This window comes from Nothobranchius furzeri, chromosome 16, assembly GCF_043380555.1.
Source record: "Nothobranchius furzeri strain GRZ-AD chromosome 16, NfurGRZ-RIMD1, whole genome shotgun sequence".
In the NCBI taxonomy this organism is placed as follows: Eukaryota; Metazoa; Chordata; class Actinopteri; order Cyprinodontiformes; family Nothobranchiidae; genus Nothobranchius; species Nothobranchius furzeri.
The window spans coordinates 23,101,437-23,124,855 of record NC_091756.1 but is presented as its reverse complement, the minus strand read 5'-3'; the positions used below and the strand labels follow the sequence as shown (position 1 = coordinate 23,124,855).

At 42.5% G+C, this 23,419-nt stretch overlaps 1 protein-coding gene across 15 annotated transcripts in view; it reads left to right on the top strand.

Moving 5' to 3' along the window:
* cacna1g (calcium channel, voltage-dependent, T type, alpha 1G subunit) overlaps window positions 1-23,419 on the top strand; it is a 452,092-nt gene that overhangs the window by 349,010 nt on the left and 79,663 nt on the right. For 7 of the 15 annotated variants that reach the window (XM_054748980.2, XM_054748979.2, XM_054748974.2 and 4 more), the window contains 5 exons: window positions 3,015-3,141; window positions 3,577-3,702; window positions 10,486-10,575; window positions 10,694-10,886; window positions 12,648-12,698. In XM_054748980.2, coding sequence (XP_054604955.2) covers window positions 3,015-3,141; window positions 3,577-3,702; window positions 10,486-10,575; window positions 10,694-10,886; window positions 12,648-12,698 — 587 coding nt within the window. Of the gene's footprint in view, window positions 1-3,014; window positions 3,142-3,576; window positions 3,703-10,485; window positions 10,576-10,693; window positions 10,908-12,647; window positions 12,699-23,419 lie in introns of all 15 variants that reach the window. The other 8 variants (XM_054748983.2, XM_054748981.2, XM_054748976.2 and 5 more) reach the window with 2 other exon arrangements.

Genomic DNA, 23,419 nt, shown 5'->3' with positions numbered 1-23,419 from the left:
AAAAAAACGATTAAAAATATGTTCAAAATGAGAATTTTTTTTAAAGTGTAAGTTAAGAGGGAAATTCCATTTAGGATATAGGAAGAACAAGTTTAGACAAAAAAAGAAAAAACAAAAACACCACATTTTCTTGCATCACATCAGCGTCTCCTTTGCTGCTTCTATTTCTGATTCTTGTATCTCACATCACTTAATCACACTCAGTGTTTGCAGTGTCGGAGCTCCGATTACCCTACTTGTTGTTGTCTTTCCTCATTGTGAATGATATCTCGGTGGTGGAGGGAGACGGGTGGCGCAGGTGTTGAGCATCACAGCGCGCTCATTCCTGCCTTGTTGTGTTGCACACAAAGCAAGGGCATGCTGTGAACTGCAGACATTTTGCAGAAGGGCTAATTAGAACCTCCTCCCCTCAGGCTGCAACCAGCCATGTGATAGAGTTTTTCCTCCTTTCTGTGCCATGTGTATATGGGTAATCCAAAGAAAATCCCTTTGAACCAGTTGTCCAGCATTTTCTAGGTGATAAATCTGAATGGTTCCCCTCTTTCATTCTAGTGAAATAATAAACAATCAAACAAAACTGAGAAAATAGGGCAAGATGAAAAGTTCCAGGGTTTTCAGCAGCCTGGGAGAAAACTGTTTAAGGAGCAAGCAGCCTGAAGGAGGTGTGTGGTGGTGACTTCTAGGGAGGTTCAGCTCTTTAACATCTTATCTATCTACTGGGTGTGAAAGAATGTCGCAAGTTTATGTGAGAACTGTCAACGTGTGTGTTTGTGTTCGTGCATGTGCCCACGTGCGTGTCCATCTGACAGGCGAGGATGTACCTGAGTTCTGTTCTTTACACTAATCCTGTTTTCCTCATTAATTTTTTATGATCGGTCATTTTTGTGTTTTGAGTGTTAAAATCGTCTTTGTAGACCTGGTCATGGATTCTTGGGTCAGTCTGAACAAGTTAACTACAAATTTTCAGAGATAAAATTTTTAAATTGGTCAAATTTGATGGAAACAGTTGAAATCTGATGTGAGAAATGAAAAAATGGCTTGCTTTACGTGCATACGAAGGAATGCAGACAGATGCTGTGAAAACCCGACATCTTAAGTGATTCTTCTACTTGATTCATGATGCACCAGATCAGGTGTTCACATTACAATATCATGTCAATGGCCTTGTAATGCAAAAGTCATACATTTATGAGATTGCAGCTGGTGTGGATGGCATTTACATGCTTTGAACTAGCAGTTAGCTCATCAGTAATTTGCTGTTCTGTGCTGTAGGAGAGCATTTTTTTTTAATTAATAAATGTTGCACCGAAAACCATTCAAGATAAGCAAGGGGGGGCATAAAACACACAATCAAACATGATGATGGACTCAATCGTTATTTAAACTTTTGAACTTTTCCAGTCCACTCATCCGTTTTCGGCCGCTTGTCCAGGGTCGGGATGTGAGGGCAGTAGCCTAAGCAGGGAGGGCTAGACATCTCTCTTCCAATCCACTTGGGCCAGCTCCTCATGGGGAATCCCAAGGCGTTCCCTAGCCAGCCGTGATACAGTCTCTCTAGCGTGTCCTGGGTCTCCCTTTAGGTCTTCTCCCGGTTGGACGTGCCCAAAAAATCTCACCAGGGAGGAGTCCAGGAGGCATCCTGGCCAGATGCCCGAGCCACCTCAACTGGCTCCTCTCGATGTGGAGGAGCAGCGGATCTACTCCGAGACCCTCCCGGATCACTCCCACTTTCTCACCCTATCTCTAAGGGAGAGCCCAGACACCTTGCTGATTAAACTCATCCCAGCTGCTTGTATTCCCTGGAATCTGCTTCCTCACTGGAAGATGTGCCAGTGGGTTTGAAGAGGTCTTCGGAGTACTCTGTCCACTGATCAACAGCTTTTTACTCTAAAGAGTGTTAATTTTAACAATCATGAATAAATGTCTCACAACTTTTATCCAAATAAAGAAAAAGCAGGAACTTCACTGTCTTTGACTTCAGTGTACATCTGTCTATAAAACTTCTCCCTCCCTCGTGTTGTGTTCCGAATCTTTAGATGCCACTGAACGTGCTGATGCCCCTGGTGAAGGGGATAGCATGACAATCTGAACTCCACTGCCTTCTATAGACCAGAAGTGGTATCACTTCAGACCAGGAGGTGTAGCCATCAGCTGAGGCATATCGATCAGTGGAGCTTCTGTCAGGCCATATGAACTCTTATGAACTCATCTTCTTTGATTTTATCGGCTCTGATTTCACTTTTAATGGAAAGTAGCAAAAGAAAAGATAAAAGCAGAGCTGGAAAATCATGTTTGCCCTGTCCAGTTCTCCCTCCCCCGTTAGATTTCTTGTCTTGTCACATTATCAATGTGCATGTGTGTGTGTGTGTGTGTGTGTGTGTGTGTGTGTGTGTGTGTGTGTGTGTGTGTGTTAGGCTTTATACTGAAGCTTGTGTCTTGAGGGTTTCAGAGTAACAGGGAAGCTCAGCAGCAGTTTGGAGCGGTGCCGGGTGCTGGGTGCCGGCCGGGTGGCACTAATTACACATTCTCATCGGTACATTGGCTTAATTTGATGTGTCTGTTTCCTCAACTGCAGAAAAAGAAAGAAAGTAAGAAAAATTGTTCAAAGGTGGAGAAACCAAACGGGAGCAAAATGTTGGCTGTGAAAAAGTGATTTGATTTAGAAAGTTGTCCTGAAAGAAAGAGAGAGAGAGAGAGAGAGAGAGAGAGAGAGTGTGTGTGTGTGTGTGTGTGTGTGTGTGTGTGTGTGTGTGTGTGTGTGAGTGTGTGTGTGTGTGTGTGTGTGTGTGTGTGTGTGTGTGTGTGTGTGTGTGTGTGTGTGTGTGTGTGCAGGGCCTGCTGGCATGTGCGTGGTGGGAGGAAGTTGCACGTTAGTTCACTGCAGGCATCCTTTCTCCATCTGGTCCTATCTGTGCAGTTGTGACCTAACAGTGTCCTGCACTACCACACACACACACACACACACACGTGTGTGTGTGTGTGTGTGCTAACACTCTGCTTGTTCCCTGTTTCAGTGTGATCAGCAGAGCCCCTGGACTGAAGCTGGTGGTTGAGACACTCATGTCCTCCTTGAAGCCCATCGGCAACATTGTGGTCATCTGCTGCGCCTTCTTCATTATCTTTGGCATCCTGGGAGTACAGGTGAGAGACCTGGGAGTGAAATCTACTTCTGATTTGTTGCAGCCACCGACAGAACTGAATCTAATGCAGAAACACGATTGTGGCTGGTTCCATTGTCTTTAGACCACGCCCCTTCCATGCACTTATTATGAATAAATACTGATTTAGTTTCATTTTGATGACAAAATGATGTTTAATTATCGTGCACATAATAATAAACTAAACCAGTGGCCAGTGACTAAATCCCTCTGCTGATGGACTGAAGCCACATATATTTCCTGTCATTGAATCTCTCCTTTATGGACATATTTTCTGTGCTAATTTTAACACATGCTCATACGTACCACATAGCTATTACTTACAGTTCGGTAACAGCGGTGTTCAAAGTGATACCAAACATAATCGAGTATCCCTGTTAACCTGTATCCAATCAGGTATAATTTTTCCTCCCTGCAGCTTTTCAAGGGGAAGTTCTTTGTTTGTCAAGGGGAAGATATGAGGAACGTCACCAACAAGTCAGACTGCTTACAGGCCAACTACAAATGGGTGCGACACAAGTATAACTTTGACAACCTGGGACAGGTAGGAGCTAAGAATTACCAAGATTTCTTACAATAAACATTATTAATGATACAGTTTGGTGCACAGCGATTTTTGTCTGATACATGTAGTTTTTTTTCAACACATTCTCACACCCAAAGCGCGAACAAATGATAATGGGAAACCAAATGATTGTTTCGGCGCGTCGGGAGGCGACACGCGGTACCAGAGCGTCGGTTTCTGACGCCTGCGGTAAAACACTTTGTCCAACATTTAACCTCTAACCTCTTGCAACTTAACCTTCCCCTCACCCACATGCTAACCTTAACCCAATTTATCATTCTAAACTTCGTTAACTGTGTTGGAGAGGGACGTTAAAATTACAAAGAAAGTTTAGCGTGCGCAAGAAGGTTAAGGTTAGGATGGGGTGAAGGGAAGGTTAACTCATTCACTAACAGCCATTTACCGATCAGAAAAGCCCTTCGCTTCCAGCATTTTTCAGCGTTTTCACAGTTTTATTAAGAGTGACAGAGCATTGCGCGCTAGGATGATGTCGACACTAAAACTAACAAAACAAAGCGGAGACTCACCTCTCGCATCAGGAAGAATCCGTGCATTTCGAGCGTTATCCGTTCTTTCATAATCTGTTGTCGAATTGTGTTCGGCAGACGCTTTTCCGATTTGCACCTCGCTTTTTTTACAGCAGCGGCTCAAAATGATCTCCGAACACATGGATTTTCTGCTTCCTGATCACGTGACGTGTGACGTATGCAGATGAAGATTGGCTTTAGAGCTAGGATGCTTGTTCTCACGGTGCGGGGGCTCATCCGACGCCCACACAGTAAAAACATGCAAATGACGACTTTAGCCGTCCATGGCAGTTAATGAGTTAAATGTCAAGAGGGTAAAGGTCAGAATTCAATGAAATCTCCGTTTTAACACAGGCATCGGAAAACGACACTCTGGCACAGGGCGCTGCCTCCCGACGCGCTGTGTCTCCCGACGCATCGGAAACAAACACTTGGCCACCCATTATCATTTTTCGACACTTTGGATGTGAGAATGTGTTGTTATTTTTTATTTCTGAAAAGGAGCCAAACTGATTGTCTGCTGCCTTGAACAGAGACGGCTCTCCTTACCTTCATGTGTAAAAAAATGGCAACATTTAGGATTTCTAGATGCCTGTTGGCTGCAGCCTGGTCTGACCCAGAGCCAGAGCACCAGAACGGTACGATGGAACCATAAAAACAATGACTTTCTGGATACTGCCAATATTAAAGTAAGACGCAGAGCATAAATGATGTTTCATGAATCTGGAAAGGGTCACAGGAGTGTTTCTAAAAAGGGAAAATGGTGGGTGGGGTTGGGGTGGTACTGCAGTCTTAAAAAATCTCGAATCTCCAAAATGTCAGAGTGGTTCCAGTAAACAATAATCCTTTACATCACCGTGAATCATGGATTTTCTGGCAGAAATATGATATTCATGCCAGACTGCATGAACATACCTTTGAGGTCAGCGTTCCTCTAACATGGCAGCGATCCATCTTTGGTCTGGGCACAATATGTTATCACCATTTTGGTTTCAGTCCTGGGTCATTAAGATTCTTTTGTCCGGGACCTTTTTTGCAACTGACTTATTCACATTACAGTGAAGTCATGTTTTCACAACTCCAGTAAAATTGTGGGGAAGTGTCTGATGTCAGTTCTCTTGGTATCATTCTGCATCTGCAGGTTAAAACAGATTCATTCGTTCATCTCATCGTTTTAAATTATACCTTGCCCAAATATTGCCCTCGGAAAATTTGAATATGGTGAATATGGTCTTTGTCAGTAACTCACTCTAAAAGTTAGACGTTACAAGTCTTCACGTGCTATAATTGTGATGATTATGGTTTACAGCTTATGAAAGCCCCACATTCACAATTTCAGACAACTAGAATATTGTGAAAACTTTGAATATTCTAGACAATAATGTCACATTCTAATCAGCTAATGAATCCAGAACACATGCAAAGGGTTCCTGAGCCTTTAGATGGTCTCTCAGTCTACCTTATTTTCTAAAACAAATGCTAAATTACTTTTTTGACTAAAGTCTTCTTATTATAGCTTTACAGAACTTTGGGGCAACACTGGTAGCTAAAAAGTAAAATTATCATATTAAAAGTTCTTGAGCCAGAAAACTTCTTTTTTTTATCATTTTAAGATGAAAATAGAAAATGTTGTCCTTTTTTTTACCTGCTCAATAATACTTGAAATATTCAATATTTTAGTGAAAATAACTGTTTATATTTTGCCCAAAAATGTTGGGATTTTTATCTTCCAAATCACCTTAGATCAAGATTCACGATCATTTTATTGTCATTGCACAGATCAACAGAATGGACTTTGCACTTGACAGCTCATGTAAGGAGGTAGTAAAATATAAGTAAAATACAATAACAAGGCTAAAATAGATGTCACATACACTCTTGTCTCTCACACACCGGTGACGTGAACTGTTACACCCTCTCCACCTGCTCTCCATTTATGGTGAGTGAATGGTCCTCCAACTTTTTCCTTCGTGGGTCAATGAAGATTTCTTTGGTTTTGTTGGTGTTCAGGGTCAAGTTGTTAGCTGCACAGCAGTCCACCAGCTGCTGCACTTCCTCCTGTACGTAGCCTCGTTTCCCTGGCTGATTAGACCCACCACAGTTGTATCATAAGCAAATGTAATGAAAGCGTTGGTGATGTGGGTGGGCTTGTCTTGAAAGGCTCTTCTTCTTCTCTTCTACTTTTTGCTCTTCTTTTCCTCTCTTTCTTCTTCTTGCTCTTCTTCTTTTATGTGTAAATCTTTTTGGAGACAGAATAAAGAGCCTGGTACTTTTTAACATTCAACCTAATGCTGTGTTTGACTTTTTTAATTGTTCTTTTATTTACCAGTTTTAACAAGCACAAGCACAACCAAAACCATTCAGGGATGAAGCGCACGCGCGCGCGCACGCACACACACACACACACACACACACACACACACACACACACACACACACACACACACACACACACGCCACTTTATTGGGCAGTCACAGGAAGCAAGTTGCAGGTAAAAAACACTAATTTATTGGAATAATGGTAGGCAAGATGACATGACGAGAAGACAAGACAAGGATCTGATACAGACCAGCACAAACAGAGGGTTTGTTTACATCAGGTTAATCAGGGAAACTGGTGGACAAGGTCATGAGGGGCAGGTGAGTTCAATCAACACTAACAAGGGAGATGAGATGCTGAAGTTCAAACCTCACTGTGTCTACCTACTGTCAACATTTTAGGACATCCTCGGGTGTCAGCAATACGTGTTCAGACATCAGACCACCAGCCTTAGCCATCACACTATAAAGGCAAAACATCAAGTTTCATTCAAAACCAATCAGACCTCTGATGAAGCTTTATCAGATAAAAAGGTATTAGAAAAGACACTATCAGACCAATTGTTTTCAGACAGAAGTGCCTTGAGGAGAAGCATCATACAGGTGGCACCCATTTTGAGCTTAAGAACATTTCAGAGAGGTTCCACGGACAAACTCCCGTCCCAAAAAGGACAAGTCATAGCACTGATTCAGCACTTCCTTAGGTTTGTAATGATTTGTTTTTAACTAGGAATCTGGGGATTCTTCTGCTCTGTGGCTCTAGGACCAATCAGCAGCCTTTGATACGGTTGACCATGACATTCTTCCATCTTGGTTGAAATGTGTTGGCTTGAGTGGGTCAGCTCTCCAGAGGTTTAACTGATATCTATCAGATAGGTCCTTTTAAGTGAATATAGGGTCCTACAGCTTGAATGGTGCACCTTTGAAGTGTGGTGTGCCCCAGGGCTCTATTCTTTGCCCAATTTTGTTTGCTTTGTACGTGTTGCTTCTTGGGTCAATTTTTCGATAGTACAGTATTTCCCTCCATTGTTTTGCTGATGGCATTCAAGTATATTTTCCTCACAATTCAGGAGAGGAAAATAAAATGTCTCAGCGCATGGCCTTAAACCTTTTAAAGCTGAATAAGGGCAAAACATAAATTGTTTTTTTCCCTAAATCATGCTCAGTCGGTGGTGAAAGATGGTGTATTCACTGACGGTTCTCTTAAATTTTCTGATAGTGTGGTAGTACAGTCAGGTTTTTTTTTTCATCTGAGACTTCTGGCAACGGTTCAGCCATATCTTCCTGCTAGGGTGTTAGAACAAGTCGTCCATCTGTTACCTGTAGACTAGACTATTGGAGTTCCCTTTATTTCCGCTTAAATCACTGCTCAGTCTGACGCCTTCAAAGGGTTCAGAATATGGCTGCTCACATACTGGCAGGGGCAAAGCAAAACGAGTATGTTACTCCCATCTTCAAGTCCCTTCATTGGCTTCTGGTTCTTCTCAGGATCATGTTTAAGATCTTATCTTCTAGAGTCCTAGAACTCCCAAAGCACTTTACATTCACCCTTTCATGCGCACATTCACACACACGGGAATAAGATATAATGCCACACTTGTACAGGGGGCCACTGAAAGTCCAAGACAAGTATTATATATATATATGTATACAAATATATCTACACACTCAACAAAAATATAAACACAACACATTTGTTTCTGCTCCGATTTTTCATGAGATGGACTTAAAGATCTAAAGTTCATTCCAGATACACAATATTACCATTTCTCTCAAACATTGTTCACAAATCAGTATAAATGTGTGATAGTGAGCACTCCTGCTTTGCTGAGATAATCCATCCCACCTCACACTTGTGCCACATCAAGATGCTGATCTGACATCAGGAGTAGTGCACAGGTGTACCTTATACTGCCCACAATAAAAGGCCACCCTGGAATGTGCAGTTTTTTTTGCTTTATTGGGGGTCTGGGGACTCAGAACCGGTCAGTATCTGGTGTGACCACCATTAGCCTCATGCAGTGCAACACATCTTCTTCGCGTAGAGTTTATTAGATTGTCAATTGTGGCCTGTGGAATGTTGGCCCATTCCTCTTCAATGGCTGTGCGAAGTTGTTGGATATTGGGGTAATTGGTACACGCTGTTGTATACGCCGCTCAAGCACATCCCAAACATGCTCAATGGGTGACATGTCTGGTGAGTATGCTGGCCATGCAAGAACTGGGACATTTTCAGCTTCCAAGAATTGTGTACAGATCCTTGCAACATGGGGCCGTGCATTATCTTGCTGAAACATGAGGTGATGTTCACGGATGTACAGCACAACAATGGGCCTCAGGATCTCATCACGGTATCTCTGTGCATTCAAAATGCCATCAATAAAATGCACCTGTGTTCTTCGTCCGCAACAGATGCCTGCCCATACCATAACCCCTCCACCACCATGGGCCACTCCATCCACAACATTGACATCAGCAAAGTGCTCACCCACACGACGCCACACACGCTGTCTGCCATCTGCCCTGAACAATGTAAACCGAGATTCATCCGTGAAGAGAACACCTCTCCAGCGTGCCAGACGCCATCGAATGTGAGCATTTGCCCACTCAAGTCTGTTACTGCGACGAGCTGGAGTCAGGTCAAGACCCCGATGAGGATGACAAGCATGCAGTTGAGCTTCCCTGAGACAATTTCTGACAGTTTGTGCAGAAATTGTTTGGTTTTGCAAACCAATTGTTTCAGCAGCTGTCCGATTGGCTGGTCTCAGATGATCTTGGAGGTGAACCTACTGGATGTGGAGGTCCTGGGCTGGTGTGGTTACACGTCGTCTGCGGTTGTGAGGCCGGTTGGATGTACTGCCATATTCTCTGAAACGCCTTTGGAGACGGCTTATGGTGGAGAAACGAACATTCAATGCATGAGCAACAGATCTGGTTGGCATTCCTGCTGTCAGCATGCCAATTGCACGCTCCCTCAATGCTTTTGACATCTGTGGCATTTTGCTGTGAGACAAAACTGCACATTCCAGGGTGGCCTTTTATTGTGGGCAGTATAAGGTACACCTGTGCACTACTGATGTCAGATCAGCATCTTGATGTGGCACACCTGTGAGGTGGGATGGATTATTTCAGCAAAGCACAGGTGCTCACCGTCACACATTTAGACTGATTTGTGAACATTGTTTGAGAGAAATGGTAATATTGTGTATCTGGAATGAATTTTAGATCTTTAAGTCCATCTCATGAAAAATCGGAGCAGAAACAAAGGTGTTGCGTTTATATTTTTTTGAGTATATATATATATACACAAACCTCGTTAGTATTTCTGCCATGAGATATTTATCAGAATGTTAGTCCTGGTGAGTCAAGGCAGCTTTATTTATTTTGAGGAGATTGTTACACATATTCTTTATGTTAAAGTGACAGTTAGTAGTTTCCCCAGACGATAGGGGGCAGTACGTACCTAATTGATTGCAAGCATTACTTTGTGTTTAAGACCTACGGCTAGCCTTTAGGGTCAAAAATCCCTGGAAGAGCAATCACCAGCTAAATAACCATAACATCAGATTCTCTTTCATCACTGGAAACGAGTGAAGAGGTAAATGTTTTTAATGGTTAAAGTTTTGTTGCCACTTGTTACAGATCATTAAATTTGTTTTTTTCCTTGCGGCCTTCCGTACATAGAAACATGGCATCCAATATGGCGTCGCCCAGAGACTGAGACCCACTCCCATGTATTGTAGAACAGATTTTTATGGTTATATGTTATAAAACTGCCAATATTTTTCTTCAACTGAGCATCTTTTAAATAATTTACAACAACGTTTACTTTTGATGGATAGTTCCAGAGTTGAACGGTATAAACTACACATTGTCACTGTAAGGACTAAAACAGACCTTATTCTTTCCCTTCCAGGCTTTGATGTCTCTATTTGTTTTAGCCTCAAAAGATGGATGGGTGGATATTATGTATGATGGACTTGATGCAGTAGGAGTTGACCAACAAGTAAGAAAATTCAGCTTCACTCAGAAAATGTATTCAGTTTCATGGCTGTTGCTCAATAAAATCATTTCATATGTTCATAGTTCCCTAAAATCAGTCTCTAATTTTGTGTATTTTTTAGCCCAAACTGAACAACAACCCATGGATGCTGCTCTACTTCATCTCCTTCCTGCTGATTGTTGCCTTTTTCGTGCTCAATATGTTTGTGGGCGTTGTGGTGGAGAACTTCCACAAGTGCCGACGCCACCAGGAGGCCGAGGAGGCCAAGCGCAGGGAGGAGAAGAGACTGAAACGAATGGAGAAAAAGAGACGGAGTAAGGAGAAGGAGCTGGCTGGTCGGTAGTCTTTCCACATCTTTCTGAGTCCTGCTTGATTAAAGCTTGAGCCTTTACTTTCTTTTGCTTTTTAATTTTGTTTGGCCGAGTCAAGAAGAATGCAATTAGTAAGCTAGTTCCAACAGCTGCTCTGCGATAGATTCTCCCCTTTCTATTGACAGCCCTCCTCCTCTCTTCTTATAAACCCTCAGGACAATTCATACAATAGTCTAGTGGTTATCTGCCCTGGCTCAGTAGGGACAAACACAGTTGAGGTGCTTTTCCTCAACCCTGGATTCAAGCTGGGAGTTGAGAAAAGGTCCCAAAACTAAGAGATTTACAGAGTCAGACCAGCTGACCCCTAGAGTCACCCCACCCCACCCCTTCCCTTTCCCTCCTCCCTTACCTTGCCTGGTCGACCGTAGATGCCGTGCTTGGAATGGCCCATTGGAGCATGCCCAGTGGGTGCTGAAACCAGGGCTTGCATGGTAGTGGACACTCAGAGCCAGAGGGAGTGGGGGTTGTTTATCATTTAAATGCTAAAATCAAAAACAAGGTGACCCCCCTCCCTTCTTCTCTTCTGCATGCAGTTTAGTACAGCCGCAGGGGCAATTATAGACCAAAATGTGGAAGGAAGAATTTTTAGGGTTTAGACTTTATGGCCCACTTGCTCCCCCCACCTCCTCCCCTGTGGCTGTATAGGTAACTGTTTTTATTTTTTTACCCTTTCCACTGCTTCCTACACCCCAAACAAGCGGCGCTAGCACCTGCTGGCATTAGCCTTCTTTTGAATTTGGTGCCTTTCTTACCCGATTTTACCCCTTATTCTGAAGGCACTTTTGTCTTTTTTTTTTAAAGAAAACTAAGAAAAGAAATGTAGAAGCAGCAGTGGACACTAATAGTTCCTACAGTTTCAGACTGTGACTTTACTAATAAATATAAGTTAATTGATGAACTGTTTCCGCCGAGCTCTTGAGAAATACAGATAAAAAACAGTCGTACTTTTTGCAGCTGGTGTCTTCCATGAGTTCATCACACACGGTCTACATGTACAAACGGTGTATGAGGAAGCCCAGCCCCTTTCATCTGTCATCAGTTTTTGTATTTAGAATGTTCCCTTCCTGTTATGGGCGGGGAGAGGGGCCCTTTTCCTGGCTGGGTGTTTCTTGTTTGGGGTTTTTTGAAAGGGAACTTTATTTATGTGTTGTATGAACAGAGACAGGCAAGGTTCCTGACAAAAATCCATGATTTGCAAGCATATGTCATTACATTATAGTGCAACAGGTGTCAGTTTCCATGTTCTGACAGCTTTGTTTTTGAAATCGACAACTTCCGAACGGCAACAACATCAGATTTGCTAATCCGAAGACCTGGACTCAGAATAACTGGAAAGACATCAGATAGGAACATAAACCAGCTTAATCTTTCATCGCTTCCTTCTGGCCTTACTCCATCCCTCTTTCTCTCTCTTTCTCTCTCTCTCTCTCTCCCTCTTTCTCTCTCTCTCTCTCTCTCTCCCTCTTTCTCTCTCTCTCTCTCTCCCTCTTTCTCTCTCTCTCTCTCTCGTTTCTGTCTCTCAGCCATCCTTCCTTCCTTCCTTCCTTCCTTCCTTCCTTCCTTCCTTCCTTCCTTCCTTCCTTCCTTCCTTCCTTCCTTCCTTCCTTCCTTCCTTCCTTCCTTCCTTCCTTCCTTCCTTCCTTCCTTCCTTCCTTCCTTCCTTCCTTCCTTCTGCTTCTGACTAACACGGTTTCATCCCTCTAGATTTAATGATTCCGGGGGTGAGTTGGGCTCTCTCTGACGGCACACTGAAAGGTACAGAGTATTCCAGCATGCTGTTTGTTTCCCTTTAAACGCCCTCACTACCACCGACCACGACCACCCACCATGGTGGCTAGGGTTCAGTGTTCAGTGATCACGGGAGGTAGGGCCCCATCCTGCGCCCCCGCCCTCCTGCCTCTCTCCCATCAGCCTTCAGTCCACTGGACATACTGTTTCCTGTCCTCTCTGTCGTGGCTTTGTCTTTCACAGCTCTTCACACTGCCTGCGATCCATACACTGTCCACAGCACTGCATCGCTGTCCCTCCACCTGCAAGGGATGAAGACTAGTTTTCTATTGTTTCATCTGGCAAAGAATTAGAGATGATCGTGAAGTCAGCATCCGACTGGCTGTGAGTTGTGACGTGAACTTGCTTTCAGTTTCTTTCACTCTGGGAAAATTCTGATGAAATATAAGGGCTAGTGAAGAGTAATGCTTTTTATTTAGAGATAATAATAATGAATGCATGGATAACAATAATAATAATAATAATAATAATAATAATAATGTAGCGTTGGAAAGGCCATGTTCACAGCCATCTCCATCAGTGTGCTAAAGCTCGACTCCCTGCTTTCATAACCAGACCACATGCTCTGTTTATGACCTCGCCATCTGGGAAACCATCTTCACAGAGTCGCTCTTGCTCCCTTATCTGTGCCCACAAGACTCCAAAAGAAGACAGAACTCTAACTTTAATAAAAGAATAATCCTCTGTTTCATACGATGATTTTCACACTTTACAGATTACCGTATTTTCCGGACTATAAGTCACATTTTTTCATAGTCTGGCTGGTCCTGCGACTTATATACCAAAGTGACTTAAATACCAAATTATGTAAACCGCGCTGCTGCAGGCCGGCTCCAGTCCAGGTTTCAGCTCCTCTGCCCTGCTGGGAGGGTTTGAAACACTGCCATCCTCTGCTGGAGACCGTGGCGCGCTGCTGCGCCCGCATTGTTTATTCTGTTATTGTTACCGGTACTTGTCTTGCAATGTGAAATGCTTGGTCTCAGATTTTGTAAGAAAAATAATAAAATTTCCCCCAAAATGTGACTTATATATATGATTTTTTTTCTTCTTCATTATACATTTTATGGTTGGTGCGACTTATACTCCGGAAAATACGGTAATTGCAATCAAAGACCAATGGAAGACTTGATTGCATGACAGTAATAATGAATCAAAATAACTGTTTATTGTTGAGATGCATTATTTCTGATCAGAGACACTTCCTCTACACTCCAGTTCCAGGCAAATTGCTAAATGAACACCTCTTGTGAGATCAACCCAGATCTCACAATAGAACACCTCTAGCGGCATAGAACCATCCTTTTTCCAAACCAAACAGCCATTCCTTGTTTTAACCTGCAACAACTTCAGCAGACGCAAAATAAGCCGTGAGCCGCCAGCAGACACCCAGAGTGTATACCGCTGCCCGGCTCGGTCGTATTCTAAAGGGGCTATGACCTTGGAATACCTCAGAAGTCTAATTCCACTGGTCAGCCTTGCCGAGAAGACTTTGCTTTTCCAGCCAGATCTCCGGGAACCATCACACTGGTAGGGTAGACCTGCATACTGCTGTTGGATGCCTTGAGACTAATTTGATAACTCATCAAACATCACTAAATTCAGCCAGATTATTCTTACAATCCCACACTTCACATCTTTCCTAAGATAATTAGACTCTTAACTCACTCACTGCCAGCCGTTTCATCATCAGAAAAGCCCTTCGCTGTCAGCTTTTTTCAGTGTTTTCATAGTTTTTTTGAGAGTCACAGAACGTTGCGCTCTAGGATGATGTCAACGCCAAAACTACCAAAACAAAGCAGAGACTCACCTCTTACATCAGGAAGAATCCGCACGTTTCAGAGTGATCCGCTCTTTCATAATCCGTTGTCGAATTGTGATCGGAAGAAGCTTTTCCGGTTCGCGCCTCACTTTTTTTTACAGCAGCCGCCCAAAATGATCTCCTAATACATGAATTTTCTGCTTCCTGATCTCGTGACGTGAGACATATGTGGAGGAAGATCGGCTTTGGAGCTGGGATGCTTGTTCTCAAGGTGCGGGGGCTCGTTCCAACGCCCACACAGTAAAACAATGCAAAAGTTGTCAATGGCAGTGAATGAGTTAAAGTTATGTTTCATTAATTCAATTAAATTCAAATTTATTTATACAGTGCCAACTCACGACAAGAGTTGTCTCAAGGCACTTCACATAATAAACATTCCAATTCAGGTCAGTTCATTAAGCCAATCAGAAATAATGTTTCCTATATAAGGAACCCAGCAAATTGCATCAAGTCACTGACTAGTGTCAGTGTCTTTACAGCAATCCTCATACTAAGCAAGCATAAAGTGACAGTGGAGAGGAGAACTCCCTTTTAACAGGAAGAAACCTCCAGAGAATCCAGGCTCAGTATAAGCAGTCATCCTCCACGACTCACTGGGGATTGAGAAGACAGAGCAGACACACACACACACACACACACACACACACACACACACAAGACAAAGTAATGCGTCTATAGTTATATTGTGATTTCTTAGTAAATATTCTATTTGGCGAGAGATAAACTTTATTGTATTTATCCTAGTGGATCTATAATTAAACGGGTAAACTAGTAGTAGCACATTCAATGTCAAAGAAAGTAAAAAGTTATTATCAGGAGAGGGAGAATTATTAAGTGGTTAGCAGAAGTGTGCTAGACGATGGCCCCCTCCATGAGGCCACCACAGCTCAGCAGAACATCATTGTAGCTTCTTCTGGGGAGAAAAATGCTTAGAGAAAAAAATAAAGTTAACAGCTGAAATAGCAGAAAATAATACAGTTAAAGAGCAGATAGTAGAAGAAAGTAGCAGAGTGTGAAAAGTGGTCAGTGTATCCTCCAGCAGTCTAAGCCTATAGCAGCATACCTACAGAGATAACTGGATAATCTATCCTATTTAGATGGAGGCATGTTGAGGCAGGGCAAGGGAGAGCCATCTTTACCGACTGTACACTCCACCTCCCTCTACTCCCCCACTTGTCCAGATTTAGGCTAACATCAGATTTTAACCATAGGCCCTATCAAATAAAAAGGTTTTAAGCCTAGTCTTAAAAGTAGACAAGGTGTCTGCCTCACGGACTAAAGCTGGGAGCTGGTTCCACAGGAGAGAAGCCTGATGATTAAAAGATCTGCCTCCCATCCTAATTTTAGATATTCTGGGAACCACCAGTAAACCTGCAGTCTGAGAGCGAAGTGCTCGGTTAGGAATGTATGGAACAATCAGATCACTGATGTATGATGGAGCTTGATTATTAAGAGCTTTATATGTGAGAAGGAGGATCTTAAAATCTATTCTGAATTTAACAGGTAGCCAATGTAGGGAAGCTAAGACAGGAGAGATATGATCTCTCTTTTTAATTCTCATCAGAACTCTAGCTGCAGCATTTTGGACAAGCTGAAGACTTTTAACTACATTCTGTGGACTTCCTGAGAGTAATGAATTACAGTAATCTAGTCTTGTTGTAATAAATGCATGAACTAGTTTTTCAGCATCACTCCTGGAAGGTGGAAAAAGGAAAATCCTGCAAACCTGTTTAACCTGGGATTTGAATGACATGTCCTGGTCAGAGATAACACCAAGTTTCCTTTGTTCTCGGAGATTAATGTAATGCCATTCAGGTCAGGTGATTGACTAACCCCCAAATTCCACTACCTCCGCTCCGCTCCGGTCCGCCCCCGCCTTGCGCAGCTGCTCGCTTCCGAACTCAATTTTTACTGGTACCCGCTCTACAACGGCTCCGCTCCGGTGCGGAGACCTGAGGGGGGCAAACAAGCATGCGCGGGATTTTCGAGATCTTGCGATACAGTCCGAGCAATAAACGCGGAAGTTAGATCCAAACACCCGTTGTGTGGGAGAAGCATGGGCATGAACTGTTTAATCTGCCCATCATTTGTGTTGAGAGATCAGCAGTGTTTGGATCAACAAAGTGTGACTACTTTGATAGTGGAAACTGTATTTATTTATGGCTTACTTTTGTGCATTTAAACTTCAGCCGCCATTGATAGTTGTTAAAAGTTGTTAAACCTGTTCATATGAAACAAAAAAAGCCTTTTGTTTATCGATTTATTGTGAAAAACAGAAAGTGTGCTTGCTCCTTTTCCTGTTGGACGGTTGTGATTTCTGTCTATTTACTGCGGAGGTGCTCCGGCGTCCGGCGAAAATGGGATCGATTCTATTTTTGCCGGACGCCGAAACAGAGGGTGGCGCACGGCGCCGCACTGCCGGAGCACGGCCGCAGTAGTGGAATTGCTCTGATTGACTACAACGGGACCGGTTTTGCTCCGGCGTTTGTGTTGGAGCGGAGCGGAGGTAGTGGAATTCCGGGTTAAGCAATTTCCTTTTCTGGATTTCTGGTCCAAAGATGAGAACTTCCGTCTTGTCTTGATTTAAAAGCAAAAAGTTAAGATTCATCCAATTTTTTATGTCCTCAAGACAAGCCTGTAATCTACCCAACCGATTAGGTTCATCATGGTTAATGTATAAATAACTCAAATAACTGAGTATCGTCAGCATAACAGTGGAAGTTTATCCCATGCTTTCTAATGATTTTACCAATTGGGAGCATATACATAGTAAAAAGAACTGGTCCAAGCACTGAACCCTGTGGTACTCCACAAGTAACCCTGGAGTATGAAGACTATTTGTCATGTACATTTACAAAATAAAATCTGTCAGACAGGTAGGATTTAAACCAGCCTAACACTGTTCCTTTGATCCCTACAACATGTTCAAGTCTTTCTAAAAGAACATTGTGATCAACTGTTTCAATGGCAGCACTGAGATCTAACAAGACTAGAACAGACACAAGATTCTTATCTAAGGCCATGAGAATATCATTTGTAACTCTCACTAAACGCAGTTTCAGTGCTGTGATACTCTCTAAAACCAGACTGAAATTCCTCAAACAGAGCATTAGTTTTTAAATGCTCAGATACTTGGATGGCCACCATTTTCTTCAGGACTTTGGATAAAAATGTAAGGTTAGATATTGGTCTATAATTCATTGGGACATCTGGATCCAGAAAAGGCTTTTTAAGTGAAGGTTTGATTACAGCAACCTTAAAATCCTGTGGTAGGTATCCATTTACTAAGGATAGATTTATTATATCTAGAATGGGGGCAGTAACCAAAGGAAATGCTTCTTTAAATAATTTGGTTGGGATTGGATCCAAAATGCAAGTTGAAGGGTTAGATGAAGCTAATATTTTTGATAAATCTGAAAGCTCAACTGGATCAAAACGGTTCAAGCACAGATGAGGTTCTACAGTCACCTCTGATGCTGCCTCACTTACTGAGGAAGAAGAAATCGCATTAGGGAGGATGCTAAAGATTTTGTTTCTAATAGAATTAATTTTACTTGTAAAAAATCCCATGAAGTCATTGCTGCTGAGGGCTAAGGGAATAGATGGTTCAGGGCTATGATTTTGTGTAAGTTTGGCAACTGTACTGAAAAGAAATTTAGGATTATGCTTATTCTCCTCAATTAATGCTGAGAAATAAGCAGTTCTAGTTTGTCGAAGCTTATTTTTATAAAGCACAAGACTATTTTTCCAGGATAGGTAGGCCTCCTCATGGTGCGTAGAGCGCCATGTTCTCTCCAATTTCCTAGAGTTTTGTTTTAAGGCTCGTAAATGAGAATTAAACCAGGGAGCCAACTTCCTGTTCCTAATAACCTTCTTTTTTAAAGGGGCAACATCATCTAATGCCACACGTAAAGAGGAATTAGCATGATGAACTAAGGCATCAATTTGTGAGGGGCTAGAACTGAAAATATTGCCCTCTGCTACATGCCTCTGAGATGGGGAGGACAGTAAAGATGGAACAGTTGACTTAAAAGATGCAACTGTGTTGTCAGATAGAGACCAACTATAGTGAAATTTACTTTCATGTCTCGAGAACTCAGTTATAAAAAACTCAAAGGTTATCAGAAAGTGGTCCGAGAAGACTGGATTATGTGGAAAGATCGTTATTTCCTCACACTCTATGCCATAAGTCAGCACAAGGTCTAATGCATGATGGCAGGAGTGGGTGGAGCTATGTATTCTTTGAGTAAAACCAATTGAGTCCATGATAGTACTAAAGGCTACATTGAGGCTATCATTTTCAATGTCCACATGAATATTAAAATCCCCCACTACAATGACCTTATCAGTATTTAGCACCAAATCAGATAAAAAATCAGAGATCTGATCCAAAAACTCAGAGTTAGGGCCTGGTGGACGATATAAAACTACAAAGAAGAGTGGTTTTACAGTTTTGCAATCTGGATTAGGAAAACTAAGAGTAAGATGTTCGAATGAACTGTAGCTATTAATTGGTAAGGGACTGATTAATAAGTCAGAATGAAAAATGGTTGCTACTCCTCCTCCTCGCCCTGTACTTCGAGCAATATGATGATTTAAATAATTTGAAGGAGTCGACTCGTTTAAGCAAACATAGTCCTCTTGCTGCAGCCAGGATTCTGTGAGAGAGAGCAAAGACATCTGATTATCACAAATCAAGTCATTAACTAGCAAAGTCTTAGAAAAAATGGATCTAATGTTCAACAACCCACATTTAATTTTTCTAGTTTTCTGCTCAGTTGAATTTGTTCTAATATTTATGAGATTTCCATGATTTGCTTTATTAAGCCTGATATTTAATCTGTGTGATTTTGGCCGTGGACAGGACACTGTCTCTATGGGGTAGTGGGTGGGTAACAATACAGAAGCTGCAGAGGGGTGTGTTAAACTATGACTCTGCTTCCTGGTCTGGACCCTGGGATGTCATGGAGGACTAATAAAACTGGTCATGTTCCTAGAAAGAAGAGCTGCTCCATCCAAAGTGGGATGGATGCCGTCTCTTCGCATCAGACCAGGTTTTCCCAAAAAAGTTTTCCAATTATCAATGTAGCCCACGTTGTTTTCAGGACATCACCTAGACAACCAGCAGTTGAAGGACATCATGCGGCTAAACATGTCGTCACTGGTCCGATCAGGCAGGGGGCCAGAGAAAATTACGGAGTCTGACATTGTTTTGGCAAACTTGCACACTGAAGCAACATTAATTTTAGTGACCTCTGATTGGCGTGACCGGGTGTCGTTACCGCAGCGTGAATAAAAATCTTACTGTATTTACTTTTATCCTTAGCCAGCAGTTTCAGGTAAGATTTAATGTTGCCCGCTCTGGCCCCAGGTAAACATTTAACTATGGTTGCTGGAGCCTCTAATGCCATGTTTATGACTATGGAGCAGCCAATGATCAGAGTCGGCTTGTCAGTGGGTGCGTCACTGAGCGGGGAAAATCTATTAGAAACGTGGACGGGTTGGTGGTGGCCCACAGGCTGGGTTCTATGCTTCCTGCGTACCGTCACCCAGCCGGCCTGAGGTCCCGGCTGCTCTGGTTCTGCTGGAGGATCGCTACAGGGTTGTTCTGAGCTAGTTAGTCCCGCGCTAGCTAAGTAGCTATGGCTGTTTACGGGTTTTTCAACAGCGCAGAGCCGGGACTCCAGTTCCGACACCCTCGCCTCCAAAGCTACAAAAATTCTACATTTATTACACGTACCATTATCGCTAAAGGAGGCAGAGGAGTAACTAAACATCTGACACAGAGAGCAAGAGATAGGAGACAGAGAAGCAGAGACTGAAGTAGCCATAGCCGTGCTGAGGCTAAGCTAACTGGACGAGCAAACTGTTCAACACCAAATAAACTGCATGCGAACTCAAATGGTTCCCTAAAAGCTAGGAGGAGCAACAGAAAATGTGTGTTTTAGCATGCTTATGTGCTACAATAACTCAGAGATATCCTAGTACAGAGAAATTAAATCAGATTTAGCGAGTCCCAAACACCAAACAGCTACACGTAGTGCAACACTGAAAACAGGAAGCAGGAAACTCCTTACCGCCAAGTGCAACCAATCAGCTTCCAGCAACCAGAGTTGGTTATAGAGCTCCAGACCCCACGTGACTCTCAGTAGATGCCATATTGGCAGGTAAAAGAAGCTAAACAAACACGGATCTTAACCATGAACGTGAACGGGATCAGCTTGGATTTTACTTCGTCGGATTTTACTTCACACTTTAAAACCAAAGAAATTGTTTTATATAGTCAGAAATTAAATAGACTAAACATCTCCGACCCTTACCGTGCCCCTGGGATACTTTTTAAAAACGCCAGAAGCTGTCGGAGCGGACTTCTTACTGGACCTGGCCGGGGAACCTCTTGGGATTCCCCTGGAGGAGCTGGCTCAGGAGGCTGGGGAGAGGGAAGTCTGGGACTCTCGACGCTACTGCCCCCGCAACCCGACTCCGGATAAGCGGATGAAAATGGATGGATGGACAAATAACAGATTTACACTTAAGTAGTTTAATTAGAGTGCTGTGCTGTTTGAATGTATAAACTGAACACCAAGAGAAATCACTAGTTTGATTTTTTTTTTCCGTGAATAAAATAAATATGTCAGGCAGGAGCGTCTCAGGATCTGTCTGAGATCTGTCTCGGTGAGACAGATAATAGCAATCCAAAGTGCTTTTTATGTGTGATCTGGCAATTGATCAACCGTTGCTTAAAAATTAAATACAGCTTAGCCGGTTAATTGCTGTGATCATAAAACACGGAAACGGCAGCACGCAGAACTCATGAGGCACCGTTTTACGTGATGTTTACTTGTTGCTATGAGTAATAAGACAGAAAAAGCCACGCCAAAATAAGTTTAGGAAGCCCACTAAGGATCGTAATAAAAGCATTTAAAATAAATACCACACACAGTTGAGGAAACGTTGGTTTAAGTACCTGATATGAAGTGGTCGCTGCATAAGCGAAATCCTTTACTCTCGGGATCCCACAGTTTCATTTCAGCCCGGTCACTAGCGCGTTTTATTACAATCATCCAACGTTTGCGGCGGTCCGTATCTTGGGGAATCCTGTAGATGGCTCATTCCTTATGTCGTCCATGTCTGTTCTGCATCCTGGGGCACAAAAGGAATCTACCATATTTCCTGTCTGATTGAGTTTTCTGACAAAAACAAATAGTCCAGCTGCCGGCTTCTACCTGCCAATATGGCGCTGTTTCGATTTGAACTGTTGCATGCCGGGAGAAGTGACGTCAACTCCCAGAGCTCTATTGTCTCAGTTATTCTGTATAATCATTAGTCATTTATAAATAGATTTTTATAAAGCATATTTTTGCTTCTGTATCAAATTATTGGTAAGTGTTGATTCCCTGGCAACCCAACTACCTACTTCCCGTGTCAATCGGATATTAAAGGTTCAAAAATATTAATGGATTATAATATTTTTATGGAACATTTTATTTTGTTGTTCTTTCATATTTTTTTGACAGTTCATTAATTGTGACCACTTACAAATGTTACAACTATAACAAAACATTTTGATTAAGGCACCTTTCCAAAAACTCAAGGTCATCGAACCGTAAAAGGAAATTAAAACATTAAAATAGAAATAAGAAAATGTCCATATAGTACATACAAGCAGAAGGAAAATAAGATACTTAAATGACAAATTACGATTGATTGCAATGAATAGAACGTTGTGTGAGATGTGTTTTAGGTTTTTTATTAAAGTGGTGGAGATATGTGGTGATTTAAAGTTCAGCCAGTGAATGATCTGCACCCTGTGTGTGTCGCTGTGTGTGGCGTTGCGGACGCCACACACAGCGACGCTCAGTTTCTCATCAACATCGAAGACGGCGGCGAAGTTCGCTGTGACTTTTTCCACTGTTCTGAATGACTTGAATGACTTTAAAACAAGTAGAAGCGCTAAAATCATTTCTTCTAAAAAAAAAAAAAAAAAAAAGATGTTTGCGCCGTCGCCAGACGACTTTTTCTTCTACAGCTAAAAAAACGACAGCATCACGCAGTAGAGTCGGCATTTCCGTCTTTTTTCTGACTGGTTGTTTTTGAGCTGCGTAGTCCCGCCCCTCACGTGCCTCTCTGCCTTTGAGTTACCAGATTGTCTGTGCAGAATTAAACAGAGGACGAGTCGGGCAGGCCAGGCTAGGGTGCTAAGACAAACAGAACATTCGCGGTAGAGACAGATGGTCACATTCATCGACTGTAGTAGCTGAGCTATGTAAGGAGAAATACAGGAAAAAAATAAAAAGTCAGCTGGGCTCAGCTCCAGTACCGGTACTCCCCCCAATCCCCCCCCCCAGGAGCAGTACAAAAACCACAGCTTTTGACGATCAAGTGATTGCGTTGTGCACAGGCATCATTTGTCTAAAATGTTTAATTAAAATTTGCGTGAGGTAATGACAAAAAAAACCTCTTGATTAGCAATGGGACGGTAAGGAATCAGGAGGACTTGTTATTGACCGAAGCAGAGAGAGCAGAGTTTTAGAGTCGCTCTTATTGGAGGATATTATGGCAGTGGAATGGCAGGTTTTAGCCTGTTTTGTTCTATCCCAGTAAAAAAGCCTGTGACATAAATACAGTTCCTTGTGAATATGAAGTCCAGTCCCTTATATAGATGCTCAACTTGATGACTCCTAGCTTTAAGAGTACAACGTGCAGGTGTGGACCAAGGCGCAGCGTGCTGGAAGGTGACTGATCTGGTTTTAAGTAGTACCACTGAATTTAAAATCTCACGGTGGTTAGAGCTAAGAGTCATTCAAAAAATCTTTGTATGGCTTAGGGTGATGCTCAACAGATGCAACAATTGTAGGATTTGATCCAT